A 13,239-nucleotide genomic window follows, 5' to 3' on the forward strand; every position below is an offset into this window, starting at 1 on the left:
ACTGTATGCTGGAGGATAACAGCAGCAGCAGCAGCAGCAGCGAGCGGAGAGGCAGAGCAGATGCTGTGTACACACACAGGGAAGACTACGCTTAATACAGCAGCAGACACAAAGAAGAAGCTGCCATTTTCAGGAGATATGGGCATCAGTTTGGATGCACTGAGATTGGATGAGTTTGCATTTTCACCTTTAGGAAAGGAAGCTATTGGGGATGTTTCTTCATGTGGAATTATGAATGGATTATAATCAGCGATGCTTAGCTTGCTACTGTGATCAGCTCAGGACATTTCTGCCTTTTATATCATTGTGCTGCTGGGGGCCCTGGGGGCCTTTGATCATGACATCAGTGTGGTCCTTGTGGTGGGCTGTGTGCGGACTGACAGTGTGGTTTCCCCACACACACGCAGCCTCAGTGAGTCCAAGTCTGCTCACGAGCACATCTGATCCGGTAACAGATGAGCGATCAGTCAATCCAGAACATCAGACTGAAGCTGCAGATCCTGCCAGCAACTTTACAGGTGAGAAAGATGATAGAGACATTTTGTGACTAAATTAATATGTTAATATTAATTAATATGCACAATATGAAATGAATATGTTATTAATATGTAATATGTTTGTTATATTATGTTACCCAGGATCACAAAACCAGTCATAAGTGTCCATTTTTGAAATGAACCCTTGTGTGATGTGCTGTTGGGGATGCTTTCATCCACTCTGGGGTGATTTTGAGACTTAATTTGGCCACAAATTTCTCTGTTTCAGCAAATGGAATGATATTTGGTTACAAATGTTATTTTGTAGGGAAAATGCTTTAAAAGTTTTTTAAAAAATCCAACAATACAATTTGTCTAAAATGTACTATCCTTTCCTTATGTTTGTGTCTGTTTTTGCCCCTATTTACTTCCATTAATATGTCATTTTTAGATTGCAAAGTCAGACTCAGACTCAACTTTATTATCCCATTTAGTAAAACTAAAATTGCAGCTTGATGCCATAATAACACAGGTGAAGTTCCATGTAGACATTACCAAATTATTACCACAAAACATAAAATAAATCATTTTTAGATGCATCTCCCTCCCGATGGACTCATTTAATGACCTAATGGCCTCCATTATAAAAGAATTTCTAATTCTGTTTGTCCTGCACATAGGAACTCTAAAACCATGTCCTGATGGCAGCAGCTGAAACACAGAATACAATAGGTGATCCGAGGTGCATAACATACTCTGAGCTCTCTTTAAAACATAATTAATACCAATGATCTTGCCTGCCACCTTCACCAGGCTACTCAACCTGTTCTTATTTGACTCAGACTACCGTACCAAGCTACAATGCAGAAGGATAAAACAGATATAATAGGGTTGGGGTACATTGGGGTACAACCTCAATATGATGTCCTGTGTCTGCAGGGAAGTTTCCTCAGAAAAAAAAAAACAGTCTTTGTTAATCTTTTTTTTTATTGACAGCCTGGGTGTCTGTTGTTAATAACAACCCCTAGATATTTATGTGTGTCAACAATTTCAATGTCCAAACATTTAATATTTGCTATTCTGGGGGTAGGAAAAGCCTTCCTCTATTCTACGTGTTTTGTTTTATTTACATTCAACTGGAGAGAAAATCTATCACACCAGGAAGTAAACTCTTCCACAACAGGACCATGCCCCAAATTCTGATCATGGAGGAGACTCACAATCACTGAATCATCAGCATGTTTTATAATATGACAGTTCCTGTACATAATCCGACAATCATGATGAACAGAAGCAGTGAGAAGCAACAACAAACAGTGGATCAATACAGAAAGTAAGAAAGTCATGACAGCATATAATCATGCATTCTTGATTGTTTTGGTTTTCCCTGTTGGGAAAAGTTCAAAATTAATTTTTTTACTGTTGATCATCAGTTACAATGCATAAAAACATAGTTTCTACCTTCCATATGAGGTATAGTGTGTGTGTGTGTGTGCGTGTGTGTGTGTGTGTGTGTGTGTGTGTGTGTGTGTGTGTGTGTGTGTGTGTGTGTGTGTGTGAAAGAGAGAGATACATTTGTGCACTTACTTTGATAAGTCTGAGAAAATCAAAATGAGCAGCTCAGCTCTCAAAACATAGTAAACATTTAGACACACTATAATCTGCGGTTTTAATCTACATAACTATATATAAAAGCCAGAAATGTTTTTTTTTTTGCACAAGCCTACCTAAAGAGTTAATGTTGCCAACTGGTGATCAACAGTACAAATGACACATTTTTCCTCTTCGTCAATCAAGAATGCATTGTTGTATGCTGTCATATAATGGCAATGTAATCAAAAATGTAATTATCATGGGAGTCAATGAGGCAAAAACAAACACAAACATAACAAAAGGGCAGTAATTTTGAAGTTCACAAGGGTTAAGAATTATACATCATCAACTGAATAAATACATTTTCCACTCATGTATACTTTGATAGGATTGGACAATATTTGGCAAGATACAACTGTACGAAAATACAGAATCAGAGAGTCTGTAAAAATCAAAATAGTGAGACAATCTAAACTTTGCCTAGGTTGAGTTCTTAGAAATGTATATCAGTAACCAAAAATTAAGTTTAGATATATTTACAGTAGGTGATTTACAAAATGTCTTCCCGGAACATGATCTTTACAGGATATTCAAATAATTTTTGGCATAAAATAAAAATGGAGAATTTTGACTCATACAGTGCTTTTCCACAAATATACCTGTGCAACATAATTGGTTTTTTGGTATATATATATATATATATATATATATATATAGTGTGGGGCTATGATTATGGCTTGTATACAGGGCTTGACATTAACTTTTTTTGATCACCAGCCACAGTGGCTTTTAGATTTCCAACGTTACGAGCCACTCTGCATTTTCAATAGTCACAATTTTGTTGTTGGGAAAACAATTTTTATATGCTTAAATATGACTTTGACATGCTAAAATTACTTGATTTAGATTTAGTGTATTGTCCACCTTCCCCTCAATCATTTCACATTTTGTGTGTCATGTATGAGCAAATGCGCCATGGCTTCGTTGTGTTGTATTACAATTAGTCTTTATTTCATATGACTTTTCAGAACTCAAAATTAGGGATTTACCAAATTTATCTCTGACCACGCCAAACAATAATTATTTCTTAGCCACAAATTTTAAATGTGTCAAAACAAGCTAAATATAGCTCTATACTATACTTTTTATTTACCAAAACATTTCTTTAAAAAAACAAAACAAAGAAAAACAATTGACTTTTAAAAATAATGATTGTCATGTATCAAACCCTAACCCCCCTCGCTAAAGGTCTCTCAGTTCACCAGTTAACTACAAATAAATGAAGAGTTGATCTCATATTAAAGTGATGTTGTTGTAAAAAAATTATAATTAGACCATATTAACAAAAACCGTAAGCAAAAGAAAGCAGGTGAAAAACATACTGTGTGTGATGATGAAAGGATGATCACATGGTTAAGGCCAATTAATGATCTGTTCAAAGCGAAAGCAACCGGTGCTGCTTACAAAAAGACACATGTGGAGCTCTTGAAAGCAGCAAGACTGTGGGTGCATAACTTTTTTAATCATATGAAAGAGAACCAATCATAGTTGCGTTCCAGGCACGGCTGCTTCAAGCAAGGAAACAGGAGTGCACAAGTGCTTTAAACAGTTGCACGCATCACATCAGCTGTTAGCGCCAGTGATTATCCTCTCAATTGGTATTCATCTGCTTTCTATTGCTCGCGTAAAAGCAATTATTGTTGTTAGTCGTGCTGTTTCTCGATTCTAAGATCACATTTGCATGCATATTGGTCATCCTTATAGTCAAACCCTGCTTTTAAGAAAACCACAATTTGAAAATTATTTTCAACCAGCCAAAGTGGCTAGTGGGAGTGACTGTCTAATCGGCCAAAGCTAAAATTGACCCGCATTTGTTAATGTTAAACCCTGGTTGTATATGAACTGACTGTGTGGTATACTCACAGCCTCAATGAGCCCAAACCTGCCCATGAACACATCTGATCCAGCCATGGATGAGCAATCAGTCAGTCCAGAACATCAGACTAAAGCTGCAGATCCTGCCAGCAACTATACAGGTGAGAAAGATTGATGGATGAATAGAGGCAATATGTGACATAAATTTTCAAAAATGTATGGCAGTAGTTTTTTTTTTTCTTTTGCTCAAAAAAAAAAAAAAGAATTAATAAAGAAAGACTTGTTGTCATAAAAAAAAGTTATATCACAGTTTATTATGCGTGCAAACTAGTTTTCAACTTTGAAAACACATATGGATTTGAATATCAGGTATTAGGACTTATTAGGATAGTTGATTAAAGGGGACTTATGATGAAAATCAACTTTTGGAAGCTGTTTGTACAGAACTGTGTGTCCACTGTCATATTGGAGTGAACACAACAAGTTTCTTTTTTTAAATAGGATCCAAATCCTTCCCATTTTGACACCCACTGCCATGTGATGTAGGAGTAGGAAGATGTAGGAGGATGGCCACAGAACATTTTTGCAAAGAAACTGGGATTAAACCATGTTACAACTGTCTATGATCAGCTGCACCTCAAATATTAATTTTATAAGTTTAAAACGTTTTTAAAACAGAGCATGTTTGTAATAAAGAGAGTACAATTGCTATGTAATTCTTAAGCACTATAATCCCCAGGGCCGAATGGTGTCAGTAAACACGTATATGTGTGCATGTGTACGTCATTTGTGTGAGACTCATCGTTTCAGAAAGGCTAGAATAAACCCCACCACAAAAAACATAAAATAAACGTACTTGCTATTTTTGACTAGTGACCTTATTTCAGCTTCATCCGTGTCTGTCTCTATCACTGACTGCTGTTTATCTGACGTAAGGCATGAAAAGCAGACAAGCACGTCAGAGCAGTGGGCGGGGAAAAGTAGCTCATTTGGATTTAAAGGCACAGGCTACAAAAACAGCTACACTGTACTGAGACATCAAAATTGGGAGATTCTACATTATAAAATACATTTTATGATGATTATTTTGAGCTTAAACTTTACTGACACATTCTGGAGACACCAAAGTCTTATCTTACATCTTATAAAAGAGGTTAAATAGGTGCCTTTTAAAAATAAGAATCTTGTCATCATTTACTCACTCCTCACTTTCTCAAAACCTATTAGAGTTTTTTCTTCTGTTGAACACAAAGAAAGGTATTTTGAAAAATGTTAGCTGCCACCCATTGTTTTGTTTTCCTACTCTAGTGGTTGATGGGTACCAGCAATCTTCTTTTGAGTTAAACAGAAGAAAACAAAACACATACATGTTTGAAAGGGAGAGTAAATATTGAAGTAATGTTTACTTTTGGGTAAACTATCCCTTTAAACCACACAAATTGTACAGCAATAGATTCAAAAATATCTGAAAGATATGTCGCTGGTCCAAGCCCTAGCTAGACAAGTTGGCATTTTTGTGTGGGGCTTGTTCGTGTGGGTTTGCTGCTAAATTAAATTACTAAATTGACTGTAGTGTCAAGCGTGTGTGAATGAGAGTGTATGGATGTTTCCCAGTGTTGGGTTGTGGCTGTAAGGGCATCCGCTGCATAAAACATATGCTGGATAAGTTGGTGGTTCATTCCACTGTGGGGACTCTTGATAAAGCAGGAACTAAGCCGAAAGAAAATAAATGAATTTGTGTGGGATCAATGAACTTGCGACTTATGTGTGGACTGATTGTGTGCTTTACTCATATTCACACAGCCTCAATGAGCCCCAATCTGTTAGTGAGCACCTCTGATCCAGAACCAGATGAACAATCAATCAACCCAGAACATCAGACTGAAGCTGCAGACCCAGCCAACAAGCACACAGGTGAGAAAGATGCATTACAAACCAAAATAGCTCACAGTTGATTACAAATAAAAATTTCTCTGTTACAATATATTGTAGTCAGCATCTGAAGTGGATTAAAACCTTTAATCAAAGTATTAAAACTACTGAACAACATATAAAAATGACCACAGTATCTTGTTGTGTATCTTGTATGAACTGATTATCACTTACTCAAATCCTCACAGCCCCAATGAGCCCCAGTCTGCTTATGACCACCTCTGATCCAGGCTCTGATGAGCACACAATCAATCCATTTCATCACACTGAACCAGCAGATCTGCCCAGCATCAACACAGGTAAGAATATCATAGATAGAAAGAAATTCATGGTTAGGGCCAGACGGAATCTGCAGACGTTTTTTGTTATTTCTGCGAAAAACTTTAGTAGGAATCTGCAGATTTCTGCGGAATGATTTTGGGAGTGTCACAACTAAAACCTTAATATGTGAAATAAAAAATAATATCTTTTTAACTTTTATTTAATGTTTAAAATCCAAATCCAATTAGATTCACTTCATTTTTTAAACAAAGAAAGTCTCTCATATAATAAATCTACTAAAAGACAGAAAATATTAATTTACAAACTGCATTGTACATAAATCAGATTAACATTTTCATATTAGTCAATAATATACCTTTAATTAATTTAAAAACTGAATAAATTTATATTTACACACATTTACTCAAGTAAATAAACAGAATTAATGATGGGCTAATGATGGGGTTTCTGATCCTCATATTCATGCAGCCTCAATGAGCCCCATTCTGCTCATGCCAACCTTTGATCCAACCGATGACCAGCAATCCATCAATCCAGAACTTCAGACTGAACCTACAGATCTACTCATCAGCCATGACACAGGTGAGAATGACTGCAGACACATTGCATTGATGAGAAGCTTTCAATTGTTGTAAATGTTTATTCTGCTTTGGGTATGTTGTATGTGTTCTGATGTATAATATATAGTTTTAATTATATTTCTTTTAATATTATGCATGACTGTAAAACGATGTGTGCTTTCTTCACTCTCACACAGCTTCAGTGAGCTCCATTCTGCTCATGACCACTTCTGAAGCGAGTACTACATCTGATACAACAACAACTACTCCAAAACTGAAGGACTTCACAGATCCACCTAGAAACAACAACACGGGTACATACAACTGAACATGCTGCAGCAGATACACCAGAGAATGGATGGAGAGATATACAAGGACAGACTGAATAAATGAATAATAAATAGATAGATAGATAGATTGATGCACAGACATATTGACAAATAGACACAGACAGACAGACAGACAGAGACCCACAGAGATAGATAAACAAATGGATGGAAGGGTGGATAAATAGGTGGATGAATTGACTGATGACGGATGGACAGACGGATGGATAGACATACTGACTGACAGGCACAGAGATAGGTAGGCAGAAAGATGGATAGATAAATAGGTGGACGGACTGATGAAGGGACATAGGAACAAACACATAGAGACGGATGGACGAACGGACAGATAGATAGATAGATAGATAGATAGATAGATAGATAGATAGATAGACAGACAGACAGACAGACAGACAGACAGACAGACAGACAGATAGACAGACAGACACACAATGAAAGGATGGACAGATCGATCGGTGGATGGATGAATGAAGAAAATGACAAACATTCCGATGGATAGAAGAAAGAATGGATAGATAGATAAATAGGTGGACGAACTGATGGAGGGACAGAAGGACAAACACAAATATAGAGACGTACAGATGGACGGACAGACAGACAATGAAAGGATGGACGGATGGATCGATGGATGGATGAATGAAGATAATGACAAACATACAGATGGATTGAAGAAAGAATGGATAGATAGATAAATAGGTGGACGAACTGATGGAGGGACAGAAGGACAAACACAAATATAGAGACGTACAGATGGACGGACAGACAGACAATGAAAGGATGGACGGATGGATCGATGGATGGATGAATGGAGATAATGACAAGCATACAGATGGATTGAAGAAAGAATGGATAGATAGATAAATAGGTGGACGGACTAACGGAGGAACCAAGGAACGAACAAATAGTTGGATAGACTGACAGAAATGGATGGATGGATGGACACTAACAGATGTACAGAAGGACAAATACAAAGACAGACAGATAGATACATGGAAGAATGGACGGATGCTTGGGTGCATGTATAGATAGATGTATGGGCAGACAGGCATAATGACGGACAAAGATGGATGGATGGATGGATGGAGAGACTGACAGTTGGATGTACAGACAGACAGATAAATGGAAGGATACATGGAAGGATGGATAGATGCATAAATGGGTGGATGTATAAAGAGACAGTGGACGGACTGATAAAGATATGGACAGACACAAAGACAGACAGACAGCAACAGAAATAGATAAGCAGATAGATGGAACGGTGGATAAATAAATAGGTGGATGAATGGACAGACGACAGACAGACGGAGGGACGGACTGATGAACGATTGGATGGATAGACATACAGAAACAAAGATGGACAGATACATGAAAGAATGGACAGATGGATGTTTGGGTGAATGTATGGACAGATGTAAGTACATACAGACACAATGACGGACAGAAAGATGGATGGATGATGGACTGACAGTTGAATGTACAGACAGACACAAAGACAGACAGATAAATGGAAGGATACATGGAAGGATGGATGGGTGGGAGGATGTATATGCAGACAGTGGACAGACTGAAAAATATATAGATAGTCGAATGGACAGACAGACAGATAGACATACAGACAGACAGACAGACAGACAGACAGACAGACAGACAGACAGACAGACAGAAAGACAGACAGACAGACAGACAGACAGACAGACAGACAGACAGACAGACAGACAGACAGACAGACAGACAGACAGATAGATAGATAGATAGATAGATAGATAGATAGATAGATAGATAGATAGATAGATAGATAGATAGATAGATAGATAGATAGATAGATAGATAGATAGATAGATAGATAGATAGATAGTGTCTTCTCACCTGTGCTTAAAAAGGTCTAACATGTCTGCTGATGGCCTAAGTGCACTTTCGCAGGTTCTTTATGATAGGAACACAGCGTGGATTTAATCAATATTTGATGAAGGCCTTTATCTTTATTTAATCAGATGCTATTCCAAAAGCAGGAGGAGCTGGTGGAGGATTTGACAGTGAGCTGGGATGGAAAAACAGGCTGGATATACTGATATACTGGCACTGATTCAGAGCAACATATACTCTTAGAGCACCATGCAAACAAACGACACATTTATAATCAAATGTACTGTGGTTCACCACAGGATATAGAGAGTAACGTCTCACAGTGAGGGAAAACATGCCTGCAGTAATGACAGCAAGATGCATGCAGCAGTAAAAACAATAGCATATGCAAAACTTTTTGAACATACTAATAATACAGTGGCTATCATTTCCACAGATGACTTCATGATGCATAATTTTGGATTCCGTTCGAATTACTGAATAAGATTACACTATTGTTTGTGCATGTGTACCTACAGGACTTGTGTGTATTTCTGTGCTTCCTCCACGACGGGGTTCGTACTACGTGGAGCACGGGACAGGGGTGTCTGTGGGCTCAATGCTTGTGTTCTGGTGTAAGGAAGGCTACCAGCTGGTTGGTCATGAGAAAATCACATGCATCCTGCATTCAGGCGTCCCTCGATGGAGCAACTACCTGCCAGTCTGTGAGAGTAGGCCAGCCATACAATTATCTTTCTGAATACATAAATAACTTATGTATAATTAAAAATAGAAAATATATAAATATATATTTTAAATATTACTTATTCTTTTTTTAAAGTAAAAATGTCTTGTTTTTATTGATAATTTTCCATTAATGTTAATGAATATCTGATATTAAAACTTAAAAGATTACATTTAGGTATTTTTAATAATAAAAATATAAAAAAATATTATTGATAAAACAAATATTTGGTGAAACCAACATTATTTTTTTCTTCAGGTATCCCTCGGCCAAATGACCAGGGTCTGCGCATTGCTTTACTGGTGTCAGTAGTAAGCGGGGTGGTCATCCTCGTCATGACCGTCTGCTTCATCGTATGCTGTTGTCAAGAGCACATTAGCAAAAAGAAGGAAAAGCATCGCACAGGCAGGAGCAGGTACTTTCATAATTAATAACCTTACCGCTTACAGGTTTTATTGAAAACAACCAAAATCATAAAAAGTGATCTTTTATTCAATTAAAAAACCTAAACAAATATATAGTGGTTCCATAAAATAGTCAAATTTAAGGAAAACTCAAACTTCCTAACTTTTTTTTTGGAAATAGGCTTATTTTACAAGTAACCCAGAGTTTTATAGTTGAGTTTGACCTTTTTTGAATCACTTCAGAAAATCACGAGGACTGGAAGGAACACTTTTAGCTTAGCATAAATCATTGAATCCGATTAAACCATTAGCATCTATTTCCAAAAAAGTGGAGTATTTCTTTAAAGGTGGAACTATAAATCTGAATTGATTTCATATCATATGATAAAAAGATTATATTTATTTTAAATGTCTTAATTTAAATATGTTTCTCTTAGATTTTAATGAATAAATGCATTTTACATTTAAAGTTCTTATATGAATCTATTATATTTAGTGCACTGCACATTATTTAATTTTAAAAGTAGGCTGTTAATGACATTCCTAATGCATTATTTTAATAACTTTAAAATGTTTTATTAAAAAAAATGTCAATGTCTTCTGCAGATATTTTAAACCTAATGCAATACAATTAATGCAATTTAAGTTCAAATACCTGATATTTAACTGCTTTGTAAGTTGAAAAGCATCAAAATTAAATAATGTGATACAGCCTTCGTTTTTCCCCATTACAACAAGTCCTGGTTCATTCATGCATGCATTCTTTCATTTATATATTTAATTTTCTGAACAGAAAATAATGACTGTCATACACTTCTATCATGATCTAAAAAGACACCCACTAAAATAGCATATTCACTAAAGCTTTTTTAAACATTAAAGTTGATGCTTTACTTTGATCTAACATGCTTAATATTACCATAATCTCACTTTTGTAAATTTAATTTGATAAAGACACCAAAATTGACCCTCTTAGAATTGTTTTTCTATTGACATAGCAAATATACTGTTTTAAAACTGTATTAAAGTAAGTATATTTAATGTTAAAAGACAACATGGAATATAAATTTCAAATGTAAACAATTATTGTAATAAACGTTTTGCGACTGTCTTCATTTACCTCCAGGAGAAGAGAAACACGGAGCTCCAGGTCTCGGAGAAGCCCGTCCTGGTTGGAAAGAGAGCATCTTGACTGGGAAGCATTTCCTCCGCCAAAACTTTTCAGTCTGTCCCAGCGTCTCGACCGACCGCTGCCTCCTGGTAGTCCTGTTTATTCAGAGGTTATCAGATCCTATGAGAACAGAGGCTACGAGCGGTAAGAAAGTCATCTTATTGTTCCAATAGTAGATTCGTTTCTACAGAGAAGTCACAGAAATCTTTCTTGGGCAGCAAATCAGCTTATTACAATGATTTCTGAAGGATCAGAAGGTACTGAAACCTACTTTAAATCACACTAAATGAACTGCATTGTAAAATACATAAGGTAAGGCACAACAGGTGAATAGGATAAGAAAAAAATTAATAACTATTACCATATACTTACTTCCCTTGTTGTTTGAATATTTTAAGAATTGTAAACATTTTCTAAAGGTTTCTAAAATGTACTGCTTAAATATACAAATGAGGCAAGATTTAATTAAATATGTGATCATTTGAAATACATTTTAATCATTAAAAATACGAACATTGGCTCAACATTTTTGTTAAAAGTCAAAGGCTTTTACAGATGGGATTTTGGGTATCTTTTTTTAACAACCCATAATTGAAAACAAATTTTGAATAAAATGTATATAATAATGCTAAATATGTATAAACATATCCTTCTGTACAAAAATAACAATATGGGTATAAATAAAACCACATTTTGATGTATTTAAGCTAGAGTGGAGATTTGTGGTGCGGGAAAATAAAACTCATTTTGAGAAAATGGCCTTGAGAAATACATTTGTTATTGGCATCTAACACAAACAGATAAAGAGCATTAACTCAAGTATTTTGAGTACTTTATTTCCATTACACATAAAAAAGCTGATGTATTGTAAACCGTACACTCAAAAAATGATGGATGTTGTTTATTCAAACTACTTATTTAAAATGAGCTGAAACAATACAATTCTTGAAGGTTTTTTGTTTTATGTTCAATCCACTTGAATTTGAAAATATTAACTTAATTCTTTTATGTTTTCCCAACAAAAAACAGTGTACAATAATTATTTTTTACAGTGTACAATAAATCATCAGTAGCCTCCCTTGTGTCTATATCCGTGTACTGAATCCCACAAACTGAGCCCACAAGCTACAACCACACCACATTTCTACTATTATGTAATATGTGGGAGGACGTAAAGAAATAACACAAATGAGATGTGCTTTACATTCTGTGATTTTAAGCTGCTGCTTTCTACACAGGAGTCAGGAGAGTTTGCTGAGAAGCCCTAATACTTCCTACCCAACATACCCCGCCAACAGCCAGATCTACCCAGCTCTCGTTTTCCAGAGGGTTCAAACTGAGCCAAACCCCTCGAGTTCTTCTACCAACCCAGTTTACGTACAGATTGCTACACCTCCCAAAAACAAAACCCATCACGCCGCTTCTGTCACTCACCCATAAATACAACAATTAGTCCATTTTCTCATCAGCAGCACTGAATGTGGACAAGACAATACAGAAAACACTGGACAACTATGAGGGGCAGAGTCAAACCAGAAGCACTTTGATATTTTCAATGGTTAAGATGTCTTTTAATATTTGCTATGTTGTAAATATTCCATTTTGGGGTGATCCTCCTGAGTATTATAACAGCACTAAAGATACCCAACCAAATTGTAAATAGAGGTTTTGATGATGTTGTAGAAAAGTAAAACCAAACATTAACCAAAATCCTTTTGTTTTGCACAGGAATTTTGCTTAAAATGGCCAACTACCACTCATTTTCATTATCTTATATTCATAATGTACTGTGAAAATGTAGTATATGGGTCAAAGATGAAACATATTTTGGCATCTACATCTAATTAAATTTACCTGAAGTGATTTTATAAAAACATGATGCATATTAAATGCATGTAAAGTGTACTTTATTGCATTTTTAAATACTTTCGTGAAACTGAACATTCAAAATCATCGTTATGAATAACAAGATTTATTTAAGGGGTACTTCAGAAAAAACAAAACAAAAAGCG

At 35.8% G+C, this 13,239-nt stretch overlaps 1 protein-coding gene and 1 long non-coding RNA gene across 2 annotated transcripts in view; one reads left to right on the forward strand and one right to left on the reverse strand.

Annotated features, from left to right (window-relative positions):
* The window catches only part of si:ch211-242e8.1, a 14,414-nt gene continuing 1,175 nt past the window's right edge, over nt 1-13,239 (forward strand). Inside the window, exons 1-10 of the mRNA XM_073929948.1 lie at nt 1-518; nt 3,995-4,105; nt 5,748-5,858; nt 6,065-6,175; nt 6,627-6,740; nt 6,916-7,032; nt 9,447-9,638; nt 9,911-10,067; nt 11,183-11,371; nt 12,466-13,210. Coding sequence (XP_073786049.1) covers nt 236-518; nt 3,995-4,105; nt 5,748-5,858; nt 6,065-6,175; nt 6,627-6,740; nt 6,916-7,032; nt 9,447-9,638; nt 9,911-10,067; nt 11,183-11,371; nt 12,466-12,667 — 1,587 coding nt within the window. The 5' untranslated portion in view covers nt 1-235 and the 3' untranslated portion in view covers nt 12,668-13,210. The remainder of the gene's footprint in view (nt 519-3,994; nt 4,106-5,747; nt 5,859-6,064; nt 6,176-6,626; nt 6,741-6,915; nt 7,033-9,446; nt 9,639-9,910; nt 10,068-11,182; nt 11,372-12,465; nt 13,211-13,239) is intronic.
* LOC137490729 (uncharacterized) overlaps nt 3,977-13,239 on the reverse strand; it is a 25,187-nt gene continuing 15,924 nt past the window's right edge. The window contains exons 3-4 of the long non-coding RNA XR_012394008.1: nt 11,177-11,347; nt 3,977-4,097 (exon numbers count right to left, since the gene is read on the reverse strand). This is a non-coding gene — a long non-coding RNA (uncharacterized lncRNA). The remainder of the gene's footprint in view (nt 4,098-11,176; nt 11,348-13,239) is intronic.

The sequence above is a fragment of the Danio rerio genome, chromosome 18 (genome assembly GCF_049306965.1).
Source record: "Danio rerio strain Tuebingen ecotype United States chromosome 18, GRCz12tu, whole genome shotgun sequence".
Lineage (NCBI taxonomy): Eukaryota > Metazoa > Chordata > Actinopteri > Cypriniformes > Danionidae > Danio > Danio rerio.